This window comes from Oncorhynchus tshawytscha, linkage group LG20 (assembly GCF_018296145.1).
Source record: "Oncorhynchus tshawytscha isolate Ot180627B linkage group LG20, Otsh_v2.0, whole genome shotgun sequence".
NCBI lineage: Eukaryota > Metazoa > Chordata > Actinopteri > Salmoniformes > Salmonidae > Oncorhynchus > Oncorhynchus tshawytscha.
The window spans coordinates 14386876-14409084 of record NC_056448.1 but is presented as its reverse complement, the minus strand read 5'-3'; the positions used below and the strand labels follow the sequence as shown (position 1 = coordinate 14409084).

The window sequence follows — 22209 nt, the reverse complement described above, 5'->3', positions numbered from 1 at the left end:
TGACTCATACAGGCTAGGAAAGGAACGGTGCATCTCTGGTCCATAAATAACCCAGGACACAGCAGATGATGCAGAACTAATCAAGCACAGATGAGCATCTGGGGATAGGTGTCTTAGAGTGCCCTGGATTTCTGTCCTAGAAAGTCTAAAAGCAAGGGGGCCAATATTCAAACAAACAAATGTCGCTTCTACTTTCAATGTCCTAGAAGTTGTGCAGTAAAACCTAGCACTTGTAGTTTAACTAATTCAACTAGTTTATTTTGTGACTCGTTCTAGGACAGTCTCTCCATGGAGTGTTTTGGTCATGAGGCTACTAATAAAAGTGGTTTTCCCCATGAACTCACAGAGAGGAAATCTTGAACATATAAAGAATGCTTGACAACCGGTGTAAAACGTTTATATTTTTTACAGTGACTCAGACTGGCTGGCATAGTTCACTTTTTTCACTGTCTTTTTGCAAAAGTAGCTTGTTAACTATTATTCAACATATGATGATGTGCTCACTACAAAGCACAGTTTTTAGGACAACAAAGATGTCATTACTTGTTTGCATGAGTGTAATAAAAACATGTTTTCACTGCCAGGATGCTATTATACAACTGTGGTAAATTTGTGCTTACTGTGTGTTGTAAGATTTCAGTTTCACCAGACGGAAATGTAGAGGGTAACTAGAGGGTAAACCGATGAACCCTCATTCCTTACCCGTCTATTTCATCCCACTTGGGACACAGTCTTTTCTGAATCAAGTTAAACCCCAGCATCCTCACATTTTATGAGTGGAAATATTCAACAGCTAGAGCAAACACATGCAGGCACACACACATTTTAATGGAACATGGATACTAGAGGGGTCAAATTAGGAAATGAACACCTTTGTCTCAAAAAACCATTGTCAGTTGTTCAAACTATGACATGTACTCACAAGTAGATATCGGTCATATCCTACCTAAATTGCCCATTTCATTGGCTTCAACGTCGGCTTCAAGGTATTCTAGGAAGGGACAGAAGACTTTAAAATCGTATTTTTAACACAAAATGTACTACCAGTGAGTGATTGGCTAGTATTGGTTTCAAATGTGTTGTGGATATTTTGTTTTTTTGGATATAATCATCTTCTCTGAGTAACTTGAGAAAACATGAGACTCATACCTGTGAGGAAAAAGGTAATCCAAAGTTATAACCCAAGGTTATGAGGGTAAATGTGTTTTTACATGACACACTATATACAGTGCCTTTGGAAAGTATTCAGACCCCTTGACTTTTTCCACATTTTGTTACATTACCGTCTTATTCTAAAAATTGATGAAATAAAAAATTAAATCCTTAGCAATCTACACACAATACCCCATAATGTAAAAAAAATAAAAATACCTTATTTACATAAGTATTCAGACCCTTTGCTATGAGCTTCGAAATTGAGCTCAGGTGCATCCTGTTTCCATTGATCATCCTTGAGATGTTTCAACAACTTGATTGGAGTCCACCGGTGGTAAATTCAATTGATTGAACATGGTTTAAAAAGGCACACACCTGTCTATATAAGATCCCACAGTTAACAGTGCATGTTAGAGCAAAAACCAAGCCATGAGATCGAAAGAATTGTCCGTAGAACGCCGAGACAGGATTGTGTTGAGGCACAGATCTGGGGAAGGGTACCAAATAAAAATAAGTTTGGAACCACCAAGACTCTTCCTAGAGCTGGAGGAAACGTGGCACCATCCCTACGGGGAAGCATGGTGGTGGCAGCATCATGCTGTAGGGATGTTTTTCAGCGGCAGGGACTTGGAGACTAGTCAGGATAAATACAAAGATGAACAGAGCAAAGTACAGAGAGATCCTTGATGAAAACCTGCTCCAGAGCGCTCAGGACCTCAGACTGGGGCGAAGGTTCACCTTCCAACAGGACAACGACCCTAAGCACACCGCCAAGATAATGCAGCAGTGGCTTCGGGACAAGTCTCTGAATGTCCTTGAGTGGCCCAGCCAGAGTCCGGAATTGAACCCGATCGAACAGCTCTGGAGTGACCTGAAAATAACTGCAGCAACGCTCCCCATCCAACCTGACAGAGCTTGAGAGGATCTGCAGAGACTAATGGGAGAAACTCCCCAAATACAGATGTGCTATGTTTGAACCGTCATACCCAAGAAGAATCAAGGCTGTAATCGCTGCCAAAAGTGCTTCAACAAAGTACTGAGTAAAGGGTGTGAATACTTATGTAAATGTAATATTGTGATGTTTTTGCTTCGTTATTATGATGTATTGTGTGTAGATTGATGTGGGGAAAAAATGATTTATTCACATTCAGAAAAAGTAAAGGGGTCTGACTACTTTCCCGAAGGCACTATATATAAAAGTATGTAGACACCCCATCAAATTAGTGGATTCGGCTATTTCAACCACACCCAATGCTGAAAGGTGTTAAAATGAGCACACAGCCATGCAATCTCCATAAACAAACACTGGCAGGAGAATGGCCTTACTGCCGCGCTCAGTGATTTTCAACGTGGCAGCGTCATAGGATACCACCTTTCCAACAAGTCAGTTTGTAAAATTCTCTGCCCTGCTAGAGAGGCCCCGGTCAACCGTAAGTTCTGTTATTGTGAAGTGGATACGTCTAGGAGCAACAATGGCTCAGCCGCGAAGTGGTAGGCCACACAGCCTCACAGAACGGGACTGCTGAAGTGGGTACAGCGCAAAAATCGTCTGTCCTCGGTTGCAACACTCACTGCCGAGTTCCAAACTGCCTCTGGAAGCAACGTCAGCACAATAACTGTTCAGTCAGTATCTGACTGAGCGGGAGCTTCATGAACTGGGTTTCCATGGCCGAGTAGCCGCACATAAGACTAAGATCACCATGTGCAATGCCAAGCTTCGGCTGGAATGGTGTCAAGCTCGCTGTCATTGGACTCTGGAGCAGTGGAAATGCCTTCTCACGCTTCACAATCTGGCAGTCCGACTGACAAATCTGGGTTTGGCGGATGCCAGGAGAACGCTATCTGTCCGAATGTATAGTGCCAACTGTATAGTTTGATGGAGGAGGAATAATGGTCTGGGGCTGTTTTTCATGGTTCGGGGCAGGCTAGGCCCCTTAGTTCCATTAAAGGGAAATCTTAACACTACAACATTCAATGACATTCTAGACAATTTTGTGCTTCCAACTTTGCTACAACAGTTTGGAGAAATCCCTTTCCTGTTTCAGCATGACAATGCCCCGTGCACAAAGCGAGGTCCATACAAAAATGGTTTGTCGAGATCGGTGTGGAAGAACTTGACTGGCCTGCACAGAGCCCTGACCTCAACCCCATCGAACACCTTTGGTGATGAATTGGAAAGTAGACTGCGAGCCAGGCCTAATCGCCCAACATCAGTGCCCAACCTCTCTAATGCTCTTGTGGCTGAATGGAAGCAAGTCCCCGCAGCAATGTTCCAACATCTAGTGGAAAGCTTTCCCAGAAGAGAGGAGGCTGTTATAGCAGCAAAGGGGGGACCAACTCCATATTAATGCCCATGATTTTGGAATGAGATGTTCGACAAGCAGGTGTCCACATACTTTTGGTCATGTAATGTATTTTGTTAAAGATTAAGAGGTAAATACTCGCCATCTACATCCTCATCAGACTCGGACTCTGTTGGAAAACGGGAGAGTTAGGCTTATACATATACCTACATGAATCTGAAATATAGAATTTTTATAATCTACAGGTGTGTCTTTGAACACCATGCATTCAACCCTTCCTTACCCTCATGGTCTGCATCAACGTTTCTGTCTCTGTCTGCTGGAAAACGACAGGAGTAAAGTTATGTCATCTGAACAAACTAAGCAAAAACCACATGCCCATCAATAACTATTTTTTTTCCTGTGAGTTTTGTAATAACATGTGCCACATGCTCTTACCCATGTCCTCCTCCTGAGTGGAATTCTGCTCTGTAATTTTTTTTAAATTAAATAAATTATGACACGGCACACATTTACAAAATCGTATGGTAAATCAAATTTTATCTGTCACATGCTTCGCAAACAACAGGTGTAGACTAACAGTGAAATGCTTGCGGGTCCTTTTCCAACAATGCAGAGTTAAAGATGAAAAATAAAATAGAAAAATAGAAATATGGTTGATTAATAAGTATGCATATGCATACAGCAGACTACAGTGCTTACCAGTATTTTCATCTTGAACAGGCTCTACAGTAGACATATGAAAAATAACATTTGTTAAAAGAAAACAAGAGGTCAAATCGTACTATTTCACAATCAATAGGCCAAATGCACAAAAAGACAGATAATGGCTCTGATGTCCCCTTATTTGTTTTTAGAAGGGTAGGATTCCCTTACCCAAGTAGCATACATCTGCACTATGTGCATCCTCTGTAGATGGAAGGAAATATGGAAATGATTGTTCCTTCATCGTATTAATTCAAATGAATACAAATTATATGGCGAGGCAATTTCAGACAGGTCATAGACTTAAATCATTGCCTGTGTCACTGTCTTACCATTCATTTGCGCTGCTTCGAACTCCTCAGGATCTGAGGACAGAGAAATGCAGGGAAATTATTTTTGCTTAATGCAGAGAGAGAAGTATAGTCAAATTAATTTCAGTTGTTAACGATAAGGCAGTTGCTCTGCATGGAGCAGAAGCTCCTTTCTCTTTGAGATATGGATCATTGTACCTCTCCTTTGCAGGTCACTTAGCTGCTCCAGCCCCACTGGAAAAAGTCAAAAACCTATATGAGTTGACAGGAATGCACTCAACATCCTCATCATTATCATCCTCATTGTCATCATCCATAATGGGCTTCCTCACCATCCTCTGCAAATGTGTTTTTTTCTGCCGATTCCAGGGATGCAGTGAGAGCTGGGGATGTCAGAAAGCAATTTTTTATCACATTTGAATATTATATTATTATATTATCCAACACAAATTATATGTGATTATATACCATGTTATCCATCAAATGTAAGGATTCAATAGAAACCCAATCACATAAAAATAGGCTTATTTATAGGCCTTATTTAGGCCTTATTTACATTACCATTGCATAATACAACATGAAACAGCATTCATCTCAGTACAATGCTTCATCAAATGACACAACTGAGGGATATTTAAACACATATATTGGACATGTTATGAAATTAAGAATATAAACCACACAATTATCATACCAGTATGGAATCCTGTTGCGGCCAGAAAGAGGAATATGGGCACCTCGACTCTCATCTTGGCTCCGTGGTTGGTTATAGTAGGTGTTATAGGGTCAGTCCAAATTGGGTATTGTTTTTTTGTGGGCCAGTGGCCCTTTTATACTGTCTCTCTCATCACATGCTTTGCATGGACAGGCGGCTGTGGTACCATTGTCCCTCCCTACCTGTGGGCATCTGGGTGGCATATCCCGGCCACAACACAACAGACGTGTCATTATTCAGGGTGTGAATGCCACCCATTGTCAGCTCCTCTGTCAGATGCCCCTTTATTTGGGGTGCTGGTGTGTGATTGGAAGGGGAGGGTGTTTGTAGGACGGTCTGTCCATGTTGTCAAAAGCAAACAATTTCCTTTCTGGAATAAAAATATATATTTTTATTGTGTATCATTGACACTGTGTTCTGATGTGGGGTACAGACCACCTCAGAGACACAATTCATCCATTGTGCACAGACCTGATATCATTTTTTGGTACAGAGCATTCTGTTTTAATTCTAATTTGTTTGGGAACAGTGAATGACATCTGTATGACATTTGAACCCCTCAATAATCTCTCACAATATCATTGCTACTGTACCTTTTTTCAATAGTTTTGTTATGTAGCAATGTCATGTTTACTTTTAGTGACCAATTTCAAAATATAAAGCAACTTTCAAAACATAGTTTACAAGGCTACCAATTACTTCACACTGGAAGGTAAAGCTACCCTTGAGAAATTGTTACTTTTAAAAAAGTATTTCACTACATCAAAACTACCTCATGAAAAATGAGATCTTAAATCTTTAATGTCATATAATACAACATTATGAAACATGACTTCAAGAACACATCACTCTGGAGTCAATGTTAACAATGCAATGAGATCAGTGTGACAACCAGAGTGAGCGTGTGTTGACTTAGATTTAATGGGTAGTTGAAGTAGTTCTACTACCAAAAACACTACGTTGATTTTAATTTAGTTAACTACTGCCAAGCTAATGCAGAATGTAGTTAAATTACTAATTGAACTACATGTAGTGGAACTACTCCACAGCACAGGGCAAATGTCGTTATCTGCAAATAAGAAAATGTGGTTTGGGCTTTCAATGTCCAGTTTGTTGAATAACATGTGGCTAGTTGCACCTTTGGGGCCTGGCAGAGCATGTATTGTTTAATTAAAGATGACATTCATCACTTCAATGTGTTCTCTCTTTATTCTAAATGTAAACATTGATTTCAAGTCTCCTATTTACAAAACAATATATAAGAAAATGGACAAAACAAGATTGAAGTCATTTAATTTTTCCTGGAAATCCATAGAAGACCATGTCAAATAGAGCATAAAACACATTGCAATTACAAACTGATTTCAAATGTGATTACAAAAGCTTGCATTTCTGTGCCAACATTTGGGAGTCAAATCAGCTGATTTCAAAATACTGTCCCTCTTCAATCAATATAGTTAATGTTTAAACGTATGAGAATTTTGCTGTAATATTAGTCATATTATTCTATATATCAAAGTGCACCATTTTCTATGGTTGTACAGTATCTAACACATTATCAAATGCACAGAAACCCTAAAAACCTCAAAAAGTCTGTTAGAAAGGCTAAACCAACAACGATTATTTTCAGAGTCATTCTAGACAAATTACAGAGACACATGAAATTAACCTCCCAGAATAGAAGACAATATTTTATGAAGGATACTTGTCACTCACAGTAAAATAGATGTACTTTGTGTTCTTATATTTCACTTTGGTCACAATGGAAGACTAGTTTCATGGCACAATTTGCTCATCACATAGATGCCATAAACATACCAAAAACAGAGACTAAATATTTTCTGAAAGTAGAAAGGAGGATTCCCAGATATAAAAACCATTGCTTAGTAATTTTTAAAAAAGGCACAATTTAGAAATATGTAAATAGACTACAGTACATTTTCAAATGACATCAAATGATCAGTGCGAATAGGGGTGTATTCATAATTGTATAACACCAAAAACTCTGTTGGCCAATTTTCCTTGCAAGAACTATTCAATTGCACAACCACTTACATTTTCACCAACCAATTTGCTTTACAACCTTTTCAACACTACGCCAGAGGTAGAGAGCTTGAGACGCAGCATGAAGACATACATGGGTCTAGAGGAGCCACAGGGTACATTATCCAGATGTTTTTGACACATTTAGAAACGCAGAATGTTAGCAACACCATCTAGTGCAGCTATATATGTGAAAACCCAATGTATGCATGTATTAAACAATACTTGTACTTTTACCCTGCAGTATAGCATAGCTTGCTATTGTCACAGTGATCATTCTATTCAGCACAGTATAAGAATATCTGATGAAAATGATGTGCTAATGTTGCAGTTGATATTATTTCAGTAGAATTTTTCAAATCAAAATATATCAATATAGTGGGTCAATGGATATAGCTTCATAAATTGGGCAGAACACCCAATACTACTGTTCACGTAAGCAGGAGTGTTTTAGTGTGAAATATCTCTGACTGATATTATTGCTTTATATTATTACTTTTCTCCACCTCTGTTGTCCCTCCCTCCCTTTTCAAAGCTCTCCTCTCAGACGTGTGTGGAGGTCCTCCTGGTCGACTCTGCCCACCTGAGAGTTCCAGCGGTGATGTGCCAACAGTGCCAGGTTCCTGGCTGAGATGGCGCTCATCTCCATGGCGCTGGCTGCCCACTCCACAGCGTTCAGGTAGTACAGGCGCTCATGGAGGATGAACGGAGGGGTCCTACGGTGAGGTGGATTATAAGCGGGGTACGCCAGCCACTTAGTTTCTGAGGTGGAGTCCCATGATAGGAACATGACCCGGAGCTGCTCCTGGGACAGAGGCTGAGGAGAGAACACCTTCCACACCTTGCTCTCGCTGGCTGGCGGGCGTGAGTAGCTTGGTGGGATGTGAACAGGGTCAATAGAGCTCAGGCTGTTGATGATGGAGCCCTTGGTGTCTGTGGTGAGAACGTCTGACACACTGAAGGTAGAGGGCTTCTCAGAGGTCCCCAGGTAGGACACATTGAGGAGGCCATGGACCAGGGTGGTGACAGTCTGGTGGTAACGCCCAGGGTATTGGGAGGGGATGGGCGGGGAGAAGCCTGCAAAGGTGATGTCAGACTTTCCCTGATGGAGAGGTGTGGCCACAATCACTATGTCATACAGGGAATGGGCGGAGCCAGAGTCCCCAACATAGTTTACCTCATAAAGACTGGCTGTGATACCTGTGAACAGGAAAGAGAGACTGAAAAGATTTGGCATGGGTCCTCAGATCCTCAAAAAGTTCTACAGCTGCACCATCGAGAGCATCCTGGTTGCATCACTGCCTGGTATGGCAACTGCTCGGCGGCCTCCGACCGCAAGGCACTACAGAGGGTAGTGTCAAAGACCCCAGCCACCCTAGTCATAGACTGTTCTCTCTGCTACCGCATGGCAAGCAGTACCGGAGCACCAAGTCTAGGTCCAAAAGGCTTCTTAACAGCTTCTACCCCCAAGCCATAAGACCCCTGAACATCTAACCAAATGGCTACCCAGACTATTTGCATTGCCCCCCCCTCTTCTTTTACACTGCTGCTACTCTCTGTTTATTATCTATGCACAGTCACTTTAACTCTACCTACATGTACATATTACCTCAATTACCTGGACTAACTGGTGGCAGCGCACATTGACTCTGTACCGGTACCCCCTGTATATAGCCTCTTTTTTACTTAACACGTACTTTTTCTTAAAACGGGATTGTATGTTAAGGACTTGTAAGTAAGCATTCCACTGTAAGGTCTACACCGGTTGTATTCGACACGTGACAAATAACATTTGATTTGAGTAGACCCGTAGCAGCTACAGAACAGATTTCATATAACTTTCAGATTTATGTACTAAGTACCTGTTGGTAGTCACTTAAGGCATTTGTGTGTATATATACACACACACACACAATTGCACCCCCCTTTGCCCTCAAAACAGCCTCTATTTATCAGGGCATGGACTCTACAAGGTGTACAAAGCATTCCACAGGGGTGCTGACCCAAGTTGACTCCAATGCTTCCCACAGTTGTGACAAGTTGGCTGGATGTCCTTTGGGTGGTGGACCATTCTCGATACAAGGGAAACTGTTGGGTGTGAAAAACCCAGCAGAGTTGCAGTTCTTGAAACCGGTGCACCTGGCACCTACTACCATACCCCGTTCAAAGGCATTTAAATATTTTGTCTTGCCTATTCACCCTCTGAATGTGGATTTAACACGTGACATCAATAAGGGATCATACTGCTCTTTCCATGACATAGACTGACCAAGTGAATCCAGGTGAAAGCTATGGTCTTTTATTGAGCTCACTTTAGTTATATTGGCCCAGAGAGCATGTACCTGCTTTAGATGGTCGCAACTTGACAGCGATAGCGGTGACTCGTGCTGGGATGAGCTCGGCCTTGCTGTGGTACAGGAGTCCTGAGCACACCTTCTTATTACCTCCGTCCACTGCCCACAGGCCTGGGTCTGCCCCTGCTAGAGACACCGCCCCTGGAGACATCATCACACCACACATTTCACAAGGATTGGTTCAGTTTCCTTATGTTTTCTTTTTTTTTTTTTTGCCCCTTTTTCTCCCCAATTTCGTAGTATCCAATTATTATTAGTTACTATCGGAGCCTGAGCGCGAACCCAGAGTCTCTGGTGGCACAGCTAGCGCTGCGATGCAGTGCCCTAGACCACTGCGCAACCTGGGAAGCCAGTTTCCTTATGTTTTCAAGATAAAAAAACCATTTGATTGGATGGCCACATAAGAGCACTCAGAACCACTTATCAGGCCACTTTGGTGTGCATTTCTTTTTGTTACCTAAAAACCTACCCACAAATCCATTGATGCGGACACTTTGGCCATAGTTCACACGGGTGACAGGTGCCACAACGTCGTTGAGGAAGCTCTGAGAAAAGCCCTCCCCCAACATGGCCTCCTCCAGTGTCTGATTGGCTAGTGTGAGGAAATCATCACCACCCATTGCATGCAGGAGCTTCTCCACACTGGTGAAGGAGTAGCCAAACTGCTGGTACTGGTAGATTCTGGAAAAACAAGAACCGAAACATCACATACCTACAATTAGCACTCTTCTCTCATTAATGACTTTCAAATATTTTGACTGCTGAGTTGTAAATAGACAGGTAGCAGAAACTAAAGTCTCACCTCATGAACTTATCAAGAACACTTTCCACCCACATCTGCATCCGCAGGAAGTTGAACCCGTACCGCCAAAGCAGGCGCAGGAAGTTCACAATAAACCAGTCACTCTCTTCAAAGATGAGCTCTTTCCCATTGAAGATGGCCATTTTTCCAGGGACATCTCGCCTCTGGGAAAGGCCTAAGAGAAACAGGGGAGAAATAAAGATGTGTGTCATTAGACTGTCTGTGCATGTGTACTGCACTCTTTCAGGAACAAGCAAGTGTATATCTCACAAGCCAACATGTCTCACCTAGTCTTTCAAGGAAGTGCTTCATGTGCAGATTTAGAGGGTGGATAACTGCGCCCCCCGTCTCGTACTCATAGTCCCCCATGTTGTGGGTGGCCAGTCGCCCCCCCACAGTGCCTGGCTCAAACACATCGATCTTCACCGCTGCCCCAAACTCCTGTCTCAGGAAGTAAGCTGTTGCTGTGCCACCGATGCCCGCTCCAACCACAGCTGTTCATAGAATAAAACCGCAATGTCATTAGAAGTCCAAGGGGAGTAAAATGAACAATTCATAAGTGAAAGCATGTGTGTCATGTAAATATGTGTAATGTGAAATAGAAATGCTCTCTGGGCCAATATAACTAAATTCATGGAGATTTGTGAACACTCCTATGCAGAACTGATGTACTACTGCGTAGCCACACAACACTGGGTGCCATTGACAATGGAATGTGGAGTCTGGACTAAGATTGGTTTACCTATCCTCTTGGGTGGATCTTTGACTTCTGGAGCTGAGGCTAGACTCCTCTGTCCAGCTTGAAAGAGCCCCAAGAACAGGAGTGCCCTGATTGACATGGTCCTTGAAATCATCATGGGTATTCAATTCCTTCCAAGAAAGGTTATCTGAGTAGAGATAAAAAAAAAATACAATTTTCAATGACAAAAATAACATAGGCTACACATTCACACCTGATCAGTAGTCAGAAACATGTCACTTTAATATGATTGTGTGAATTGCTGGGTCAATCAAGGTCAGACAGCAGACTGCTGTTGGTGGTGACATGTGTACTATCAGTGTGTTAATCTCTCTGGATCAAAGAGCAGCACACTTGATCTTTTGAGGAGCAGTCTTTCATTGTGATTGGCATTTGTTTTTTACTGTTTGATATCAACCCTCTTAGTTATTTGGCTAAAATCAGACAATTAAAAAGGTCTGATAACTGATAAGTGTACACTGCTCACCATTTCAAATGTCAGTAGAGGTGAAGACTTCTCAAGGAGTTCACAATCAAGTTTTACTAGCTACGAGTTTACAAATGATTTTTAAAACGAAGCAAGCTATTTACTTATCTAACTCGTAATGTGGGCAAATAATTCGCTGAGAAACAAATGTAGATCCCGCACAGTGTTGTAAATTTAAAGTTTGGACTTCAAAGCAGAGACTTCGGTCACGTCGATACCATATTGGGAACCGGAAATTACCAAGCTAATTCCGGAAGCTGGAGTGGATGTGACGTTGTTTATATTAGAACGAAGAAGCATGCATTCACAGAGGTGACCTTATGTTGAAACAGTAATGTAACAAGGCTTCTAATCTTGCAATAACACACTGTATGTAATTGGTGTGGCTGTTATTCAGCTGTGCATCGTAGCTAAACGTTATCTTCTAACAGTTCAGTTGAAATAGTCACTACTGAGAGCAACATTTGAGATGGCAGAGGCACATCAAGCTCGTGTACTGAAAACCATAGAGGATATGGTTCAAAGTTTAGAACGGTACCACATTCGCAAGATGCAAGTAAGTGGTCATGTAAATGCAATTTCAGCTATGTTCAATACATCCAATATAATCCAGTATATTGTGCAGTGCATTATCTACAAATCACCCTCTCTTTCTCCATGCGTACATCATTTGCAACTTGTAATTGTCAACACTTGGGCTTATCAGGTGCCCAGTTCAAATCTTTCTTGTGCATAATGTACCAAGGGTCTCATGTTCAAGTGCAGTGCAGAGTGCTGCGAGCGCTCCGTAGACTCCATGTCACAGGTGCACAATTGTATTGAACGCTGCCACACCCCTCTGGCTCAGGCCCAAGGACTAGTGACCAATGAACTGGAGAAATTTCAGGTGAGTATTTTTTGTTTTAGTTGATAACAACTTGAATATCTTGAGACAGCCGATACAGAGAATGTGTAACTTGATTGTGATTATTTTTCTGACTCCCCATGCCCAGGACCGGCTGACCAGGTGCACCATGCACTGCAATGACAAGGCCAAGGACCTGTTGGACTCTGGAGCCAAGGAGCCAGCCGCGAGGGCCCTGATGGAGAACTGTGTGGGCAGCTGCGTAGACGACCATGTCAACCTGATCCCAAGCATGACACACAGACTCAAAGAGAACCTGAACTCTATTCCACAGTGAGAAGGGGAGAGCGTACTGCAGATGCACGAGACATCTTGGGCTACAGTGACAAAGGGGTTCATAAAGTTCTGACTGTAATAACAGCAAGGAAGTCTAAACAATTGGAAATGCAGTGTTTCCCCTATATGCATTTGTATAATAATGCATAGATGTATGCCCAAGGAAGACCCCATAACCCCCCTCTCCACACTAACTGCTAGAAAAAATCCTAGGCAAAACACTGAAATGGCAGATCCAATACCTCAGTGAGGGAAAGGGACATGTGGGGTTTACAGCTTGCAAGGGTGAGATTTGAGTCCATGTCAGCGAGGGGGGTGGGGATATACCGCTGCTCAGTCAGAAGAAACTACAGATCCCTTGCAAACTTGTTGGCCTACATGTTTCTGTGTGGAGCACTTACTGTTTATTGGTTTAACTTAGACCAGAGACATGCCAGATGAATGTTCTCAGCAGGCCTGTGACATTACAGAATTGTCTAACATCAAAATACTGCTATATGTGAACTGTGTGAGGGTAATTTATTACATTTCCTGATAACCTAGCTGTTGTATGATTGTCTTTATTCTGCCTCAGTGACTGTCTTCTTAATATCTGCAACCCGTTCTGTGATTCTCCCTCCATCAGTTTTTATATAAAAATGTAAACAATGGTAAAAAGGGTGGAATTGCATTGGTAATATCTTTCAGCCTGAAATTCTTATTCTAGCTGTGTCTTTTGGCAATTCATCAGAGTGTGAATAGTAATGCAACACACCTTATACAGCTTTTGAAAACACCAGTTTTAATAACTAAGCATGTACAGCATAGTGAAACCTGTATAATGTACAAATGTATGCACAGACACTAATGGTGAACTAATTGACAGCATTTCAGTGAGGATATTACAGCACAAGTTAGTCATATGTACAGGATACACATGGTATACACTGTCCAACAAAATGCTTACTTGCAGGTTCCTTCGACATTGCAGCAATACGAATAGTACGATATGAATGACTGCAAAGTGTAAAGGTAAGACCCCACTGTTGAGGAAACTGACAGATCAGTAAACAATTTTGTCAAAGACTGCCATGCCACTTTGGTCCAAAATAAATCAATTTGCCCAACATCTTACAATACATTAAGGCAGGTATATTACAATTATCCAAAATGTAGACTAGAAATTAAAGTAATTTTGAAAGTTTAAAAGCAGCACCATATTCTGCCATAGGTGTTTGAAATTCACATCTAATTCAGACTCACTAGTGGCCAACATACTCAATTAGCAATACTGTATGTGTTAGTAATTACATAAGAGGATAGTAATGGATGTACAGAACTAGTAACTGATAATTCCCTGTGAGAGATGACCATGGTCACACTTCTGATAGCACCACAGCCCACTGGTGTGGACTATTCATTGGCAGTGTACGTTTTTTTTCTTCTTTAATTAAAAAAAAGCCAAATAAATAATATAAAAAGGCATATCAAATGAATGAAATCAAATATTAACCATGACAACTAAAGAACAATTAATATTTTTGAAAAACAACGTACCCCAAAACACAATAGATTGGGCTAAAGAGCATGCAGATGCCAGGGTTGTGTGGGGTAGAAGCTGTGGGCCACAGCCTGTGGTCAGAGAGGGGACTGGTTGAGGGTGTGGAGCTGATATCAGGATACACTGCGGGCACTGCTCTCTGGTTCAGGGGCATCAGGACGGCGGTCCATATGAGGAGATGTGTACTGGAAGTTACAGCACACGTAGAGGGGGAACGACAAGAGCCGACTGTCTAGGTTCATCACCACATACTCCTGGAAAAGAAACAGGAACAGAATGTAAGTTACAGCCATAATTGTTTCATCCGTTTCAGGCAATACTTAAGACCAAGGTGTTCATTTCAAGAGGGGAGGAAAGTTTCAGAACGTGGATTGTGTGTGGTCTGACTGACCTGGTCTTTCTCCAGGGTGAGAAGCTGGTAACCAGTGGATCGACTACACACCAGCTTCCCACTGTTATCAAAGGAGGCCAGGCGTAACCTGAACATAGACGAACAGTGAATGACAGGTGAGGGCTAGTCCTGATAGAGCACAGGTAAATCACAGAACATAATTATACCATTACTACTACACACACAATGCATTGCCAACCTTTGAAATCTGTAGCTGTCCTATGAGTGTTGTGCTGATCACAGCCTAGGTCCTGTCTGCAGCGTGGAACACTAACCTGTATGCTAGATGCCTCCGAGGCTGCAGACTCACAGCTCCCCCACATGGCTGGCTCAGTGTATTTCTCTTGAACACTATGAAGCGGTTGGTGTAGGTCACTAGCAGGTCAAAGCCAAAGTTGAAACCTGTCCACCGCCAACAGTACTAAGCAAGAATAAAAAGTTAAAACACCCTGTTATTTTATCTTTGCTTTTAAGTGCTTATTATATGATTCAGAATAAATCATAAATGATTTCCTTATTACACAGAGACTAATGGTTTGACTCACATCTCCATCTTTGGTCAGTTTCCTGCCACACCTCATACTGCTTGACTCAAACTCCTCCTTGTTGGCATCCTGTGGACTACAAACACACGTCTTACTAGAGAAAGAAATAGTAATGGCGTCTTTTTGTAGGCACCAACTCTGCCATGGTTCATTGGACAATGCCTACGTAGAAATTAATATTAATGTTTTTTTTTGGTTAAACGTGGAAAATAAGGTCTGTGGTATATGTTTTGTTCTGTGAAATTATCTTCGTCAGCTAACGTCACTTTTTGTGAATTTTGAAGCATTTATGTAATAAAAAAACAAAGCACATAAAGGTCATAATGAATAAAGCTCTGATTATCTCAGTTTATTCCAAAACCCTATTCTTTCCCCATTAATTTCCGCCATAGGGACGGCCGAACGAACCAGAGGTAACTCATTTCCGGGTTTTAGGACTACAAGCTGGCGAGCTCTATTCTAGCGGAAATATATTTTCAGTAACTGAAAGTGGCAGATTGGCATTAATGTTGTCATGGTGCGATGTTGCTGGTTTGGAGCTCCAGTTCTCACCCATTGTCATTGTCGTGCTCCGTCCGTAGCATGGCAAACCACTGGCTCTTGTACACGGAAGTCAGCCAATCTGTGGTATAAGGCGTTGTACAGAGTAGATCAAAAATTACTACAAAAACAGTTAAGTGAATGTGAAACATAAACCACTAGCCAATCATCAACCTTACCGGGTGGGAGAATATTGTCTCTCTCCAGGATGCGTGCAGACGCCAGGTCGTTGATAATGTATTGAAGGCGCACATGTCTGAAGACGGGAGTAAAGGGAGCGCCGTCCTCTGTTTTTAAGAAGGGCTCCTCCTCTCCCAACTCTGCAACAGCATACAAGGTTCATTAGAAAAGACTGGTCAGCCAGCGTCTGTCTATTCTACAACCCCTTGTTCAGATAGGCTTGTAGCTCGCTGTGACATGCACTGTGGAACAGAACGTACCAGTTCTACGTTTGCAAAGCCAGGTGTCAGCGTCAGCCAGCAGTTGCTTGATGGGACCGTCCCAGGATGGATTGAGCTGCAAGAACATCCACTGAGGAAAGGCAGAGTTACAAAGAGAGGGTATGAATGAGAAGGAAAGAATGGGGAGATAAATCAACGGTCTTCCTTACAGTAGACAGCCCAAAAGGCTGCAGTAGTACCTTTTTCAGGGCTGTGTAAACGTCCATCTCCACCTGCATGACGAAGAGGTCAGACGACTGGATCAGCGGTTCCATCACGTCCGCTCTGCAGATACAGCACACACCCTGCTCACTGACCACACAACACGTAGCCTCTATTACCAGTATGTACAACAGTTCTTGTGCTTACGTTGCTTCCAGAGGCAGCTTGGAACTCGGTAGTGACTTACAGTTGACCAGGGTAGCTCTAGCAGGGCACAAATTTGATGAACTGACTTGTTGGGAAGGTGTCATCCTATGACGGTGCCACGTTGAAAGTCACTGAGCGCTGCAGTAAGGCCATTCTACTGCAAATGTTTGTCTATGGAGATTGCATGGCTGTGTGCTCAATTTTATACACCTGTCAGCAACAGGTATGGCTGAAATAGCCGAATCCACTAATTTGAAGGGTCCACATACTTTTGTATATATAGTGTATAAGCCTTAGGGAAAAATATGAAAACATTAAAGAGACGCACCCTAGCTCCTTCATCAGGTCAACATTCTGATGGGTCATGAGGTTATTGAGGAGCCATTCCTGACACCTGCAGGAGACACACAAGCATAAGCATGTAGAGCGAGACTAAAATAATTAAAATGTGTAATATTATTCAATAGGAGTGTAATGATGGGGCTTACTTCTTCATAACAGAGTCCAGGCCGTAGATGCTGGCAGAGGAGTAATAGCCACACACAGTCTTGACACTGACGTTCTCTTTCATTGTCTCGCCACATTGCTGGATCAGACCATCCTGCAAAGACACAAAGGCATGGCTTTGATTATCTATTTTCATTCAGAAAATTCCATTCCAGCAACTTTCAACTCACACATATCACCATCATCACTACATTGTATACAGTTACATTCCATGTAAAATATACTGAAGTGTGATAATGACCATCTACTGACCAGTTGGAGCATACAAGCTGCTGCTAGGATACTGACCACCCTGCTGGGCTTGATCAGAACATCATCCCGGTACAGAGATCCAAACACTACCTGCAGAGCTAAAAACACACACACACACACACACACACACACACACACACACACACACACGACAAATGTGTATAGTAACTGCAAAAAAGAAGTTCAGTGACATAAACAAAGCGATTTGTAGTATTTTATTCCTGACAGAAGTATTGTAGTACTCGAGTCCGACTCGAGTCCCGATTTTCATGACTTGTGACTCAACCATTAGTGACTGGGATTCTCCTTTCACGTGACTTGTATTTGCACTTGGACTGGCTACTATGATAAGCAGAATTTTAGCAGCATTGGGTGCACATATCTGCAAGGGGTCTGTTCTCTAGCAGTGGGAAGGATGCGCCACACCCGGCACACGCAGTCGACATCAGCTGGTGAGCTGCAGGGCAGCAAGTGATGATTGTGGGCAGACAAGCAGCAGGCTCCGCTTCGATCATTGGCTAAGCGACACATCGCGCAAACGACTGTCTTGCTTCCCCGTAAGCACCAGTCAACTGTTTAGCTTTGCCTGGTTAAGAAACACAAAGTGCTTTAAGAAATTGAAAACAATACTAGTATCGAGTTTTAACTCGTGACTCGACCATTGATGACTCGGACTCCAGTCATAGGGACCTCTAGACTCGACATGGACTCAAGGTTTAGTGACTCGACGACAACAACACTGCCTGACAGTGACTTAAGTCCTCACCCTCTGTGTCGATGTTCTGGTCTGGGATCTCTAACGGTATGACCATCATGTTGGACTCCTTCCAGGATCCACTGAACATGCTGGAGAAATACCCCGACTACATAATTAAAACACGGAGGAGAGAGGGAGTGGAATGAGTCACAGGCATTGGCTTTGTTGAAACTTCAGTGTGCAGTGTACACAGAACAGTGAACTAACCTGGCACAGGTAGACTTTGTGCAGGTTCCACTCCTGCCCAAGGGCACAGATGCGGATGTCACTGTTCTCGCCGTTCAGGAACAAGGTCTGATAGATGTACTTAGAAGTGCTCTTTAGCTTCTTCCTGTTACAATTCCAAAACAAACCAGCAGAGGGCAGGTCAAGGTTAGAAACAGGCTGGCCATATGAAAGACATGAAAGATGTGTGAATACCTCGCCTGTGCTGTGAAGGGCTCTCTACACAGTCTATGCAAACAGAGTAGACTGCGTTGCGTTCCAAAAATTCTGCCGCACACATGTACGTGGAACTATGTAGAGCGTGCCGCAAACGGGGCTCCGTTTGTATAGACCTTTAGTGTGTTTTTCTCTTACTCTGTTTTGCTGTGTGTGTGTGTGTCACCTGTGTTCATGAAGTTGTGTGTGGCTCTTCTCACCTCCGTGGTGTGTCCAGTAAGGCATCTTCCTCATCAGGCTCACTGTCACAGTCACAGTGTGCAGTCCGTTTCCTCTTTCTGCACTCGCATCCATGCTTGCCACTGGCACATGCAGTCTCAACTGCTTCCTCCAGATCCTGGGAGGAGGCCTGCATGCGGCTGCCCAGGGTGCCCATCTCTCCCCTGCACACTACACTCAAAACAAGACCGTCAGCATGGATGCATTGTAATTCACGAGCTTCCCTACTCAGGGGTAAACTAGATTAGGTCACTTTTTTGTTGATGAGTAACTATTTCTTAAAGTTATCTAGGTTCAGACCTGGAGAACTTTCGCAGTTATTTATATACACCACATGACCAAAAGTATGTGGACACCTGCTCGTCGAACATCTCATTCCAAAATCATGGGCATTCATATGGAGTTGGACCCCCCTTTGCTGCTATAACAGCATCCACTCTTTTAGGAAGGCTTTCCACTAGATGTTGGGACATTGCTGCAGGGACTTGCTTCCATTCAGCCACAAGAGCATTAATTAGGTTGTGCACAGATGTTGGGCGATTAGGCCTGGCTCGCAGTCGGCGTTCCAATTCATCCCAAAGGTGTTCAATGGGGTTGAGGTCAGGGCTCTGTGCAGGCCAGTCAAGTTCTTCCACACCGATATCAACAAACCATTTCTGTATGGACCTTGCTTTGTGCACTGGGGCATTGTCATGCTGAAACAGGAATGGCCTTCTCCCAAACTGTTGCCACAAAGTTGGAAGAAAAGAATAGTCTAGAATGTCATTGTATGCTGTAGTGTTAAGATTTCCCTTCACTGGACCTAAGGGGTTTAGCCCAAACCATGAAAAACAGCCCCAGACCGTTATTCCTCCTCCATCAAACTTTACAGTTGGTACTATGCATTGTGGCAGGTAGCATTTTCCTGGCATCCGCCAAACCCAGATTTGTCCGTTGGACTGCCAGATGGTGAAGCGTGATTCATCCCTCCAGAGAACACGTTTCACTGCTCGAATCTACTGGCGGCTAGCTTTACACCACTTCAGCCGACGCTTGGCATTGCGCATGGTAATCTTAGGCTTGTATGCGGCTGCTCGGCCATGGAAATCCATTTCATGAAGCTCCTAACGAACAGTTATTGTGCTGATGTTGCTTCCAGATGCAGTTTGGAACTTGGTAGTGAGTGTTGCAACCGAGGACAGACAATTTTTACTCGCTACACGCTTCAGTACTCGGTGGTCCCGTTCTGTGAGCTTGTGTGGCCTACCACTTCGTGGCTGAGCTATTGTTGCTCCTAGACGTTTACACTTAAATAACAGCATTTACAGTTGACATTGGCAGCTCTAGCAGGGCAGGAATTTGCCTAATTGACTTGTTGGAAAGGTGACATCCTATGACAGAAATACGTTGAATGTCACTTATTTCTTCAGTAAGGCCATTCTACTGCCAATGTTTGTCTATGGTGATTGCATGGCTTTGTGCTCGATTGTATACACTTGCCAGCAACGGATGTGGTTGAAATAGCCTAATCCAGTAATATGAAGGGGTGTCCACATACACTATATATACAAAAGTATTTCGAAAGCATAAATGATAAACATAATTAAGCCCTGTCCTCTGACATCAACAATACTGCGGTAGCTAACTGCGGTAGCTAGCTAACAACCTCAGGCACTGTGTCCAGCTATCATTGTTTTTGTTGTTGCCACAGCTCCTTAGCTAGCTACCTACACAACACAGCTAGCTACTTTAGCGTACGACCGGGTAGCTAATAAATGTAATAGCTAGATAATTTACAATATACAGAAACTTAACTTACCTGATATATATAACAAGGCAAACCCGTCGTCTAGCAAGCTTTGTTGACAATTAATTTAAACACGCCTAGCTATGTTGCTAGCCAGCTCAGCTGTGACAGGTCACAGACGTAATTTATCCACTGTTAGCTAGTACAGCATTTAAACAACAAGCCTTCTCAGCTAAAAAAAAATTGGGACAAAGAGGTAATTTAGCACCAGATATTGCGGAGCTAGTTAATCCGGCCAAATACGATCTACCAATAGCCTGAACATCATTAGTAATGTTTAAAATGATATTTCAAGAACCATTGTCAAATTGTCTTCCTATTTTCCATAGGTAAAACGATGCAGATACCACAGGCTCACAATTTGTCTTCTTCTAGCCTGCTAACTATGATGTGCCTCACACGCTTCGGCGCATTATTGCCATCTATAGGTGATATGCAGATTTGGACAGGCTAACTGTTGCTAGCTAGTGTGGGAATATGTTTATATTGGATTATTGTTCAACCAGATTTATATATTTAAAAAACGTGTAGGTGACCAATGACCACTCACAGAAACAATGCAATGTTATTTCAGGAGGTAATTTAGATTTGTTTTATTAACCATCTACAAAGACCATTCTCATCCCAACCGCTGTCGTCATATAATTTCCAGATCCCCACTAGCAGTAGTAGATGTGTCTCGTGAAAAAAAAAACAATAGACGCTGAGCACGGTTTCAGGTTCCCAGTCGATTTTCCAGACAGCCTTTCTTTGAACACGGGCTGACACGTACCCAACTGTTTACTTGTGTTGAAAAAAACTCCCTAGGAAAAGGAGGTACCTTCTTCTGCCAGGTTGACATCTCTGTCCATATATCTAGTGTTTTTTGTGGTTGCATAACCGAGTTAAGTATGGAGGCAGGGGCGTGCGACAATGCTGCTGCAGGTATGTAACAATTGTTGCTTTGCAGCTCTGCTTTCAATAAATTGTTACACTGTTTATAGCAAGGTGAGATTTAGCTTGGTTAATACGTGAATTACGGTGAGTGAGTTGCATTACATCCTTATACGTGCAACATACGCAATGAGTTTATAATCAGGATAAACAATTAAGTGTTTATATTTATATTAATTGTGTCTTATGGTTTATAGTGCATTGTGGAATTTACATACAGTACACAACACATACGTATTGCATTCTTGTGAACAGTAGGGTAAAGATGTTTCTCTTATGAAGTGTGAATTGGCTTAGGTGCTCCTTTCATTGAGTAGTCTTCAGAACAGGGGGACTCTTCTGGGAGTAGTGATGAAGGGACCATGGACACGGCACCAACAGCAGAGATGGTAGTGGAAAGTGAGAGCAGGATGAAGCATCTGTTTGGGTTTGAGAAGGAGGACCTGTCCTCCTGGCATCACCTGGTGTGCAACGATTAAAACGATTAAAACATTCCCTAACCAGAAACCGTGGATTGATGGCAGCATTCGTGTGAAACTGAAGGCGCGAACCACTGCTTTTAATCAGGGCAAGGTGTCTGGTAACATGACAGAATACAAACAGTGCAGCTATTCCCTCCGCAAGGCTATCAAACAAGCTAAGCGCCAGTACAGAGACAAAGTAGAATCTCAATTCAACTGCTCAGACACAAGAGG

The 22209-nt window shown here is 42.7% G+C and overlaps 3 protein-coding genes across 7 annotated transcripts; 1 reads left to right on the top strand and 2 right to left on the bottom strand.

Moving 5' to 3' along the window:
• Positions 1-6465: 6465 nt before the first annotated feature.
• On the bottom strand, positions 6466-11868 carry pcyox1 (prenylcysteine oxidase 1). Of its 2 annotated transcripts, none has more exons than XM_024380629.2 (7): positions 11615-11868; positions 11131-11275; positions 10676-10882; positions 10389-10563; positions 10056-10267; positions 9575-9712; positions 6466-8432 (listed from the first exon to the last, which is right to left on the bottom strand). In XM_024380629.2, exons 2-7 carry the CDS (start codon positions 11243-11245, stop codon positions 7762-7764), a joined length of 1518 nt encoding a protein of 505 aa, XP_024236397.1. In that variant the 5' UTR covers positions 11246-11275; positions 11615-11868; the 3' UTR covers positions 6466-7761. The 2 variants fall into 2 exon arrangements, with proteins under 2 accessions (XP_024236397.1, XP_024236396.1); XM_024380628.2 differs by having other exon boundaries at positions 9575-9727; positions 11615-11867.
• A 5-nt stretch (positions 11869-11873) lies between these two features.
• Positions 11874-12920, top strand: LOC112219408 (protein FAM136A). 2 transcript variants are annotated; one of them, XM_024380630.2, is made up of 3 exons: positions 11874-12170; positions 12360-12500; positions 12607-12920. In XM_024380630.2, exons 1-3 carry the CDS (start codon positions 12084-12086, stop codon positions 12793-12795), a joined length of 417 nt encoding a protein of 138 aa, XP_024236398.1. In that variant the 5' UTR covers positions 11874-12083; the 3' UTR covers positions 12796-12920. The 2 variants fall into 2 exon arrangements, with proteins under 2 accessions (XP_024236398.1, XP_024236399.1); XM_024380631.2 differs by having other exon boundaries at positions 12321-12500.
• A 634-nt stretch (positions 12921-13554) lies between these two features.
• gmcl1 (germ cell-less, spermatogenesis associated) lies at positions 13555-20969 on the bottom strand. 3 transcript variants are annotated; one of them, XM_024380625.2, is made up of 16 exons: positions 20594-20969; positions 18777-18966; positions 18343-18466; positions 18145-18241; positions 17379-17476; positions 17108-17220; positions 16948-17013; positions 16620-16676; positions 16451-16535; positions 16251-16341; positions 15990-16130; positions 15823-15892; positions 15271-15346; positions 15001-15146; positions 14726-14813; positions 13555-14588 (listed from the first exon to the last, which is right to left on the bottom strand). In XM_024380625.2, exons 2-16 carry the CDS (start codon positions 18950-18952, stop codon positions 14448-14450), a joined length of 1569 nt encoding a protein of 522 aa, XP_024236393.1. In that variant the 5' UTR covers positions 18953-18966; positions 20594-20969; the 3' UTR covers positions 13555-14447. The 3 variants fall into 3 exon arrangements, with proteins under 3 accessions (XP_024236393.1, XP_024236394.1, XP_024236395.1); XM_024380626.2 differs by lacking the exon at positions 16620-16676 and having other exon boundaries at positions 16451-16562; positions 20594-20968; XM_024380627.2 differs by lacking the exon at positions 16620-16676 and having other exon boundaries at positions 20594-20968.
• Positions 20970-22209: the final 1240 nt, after the last annotated feature.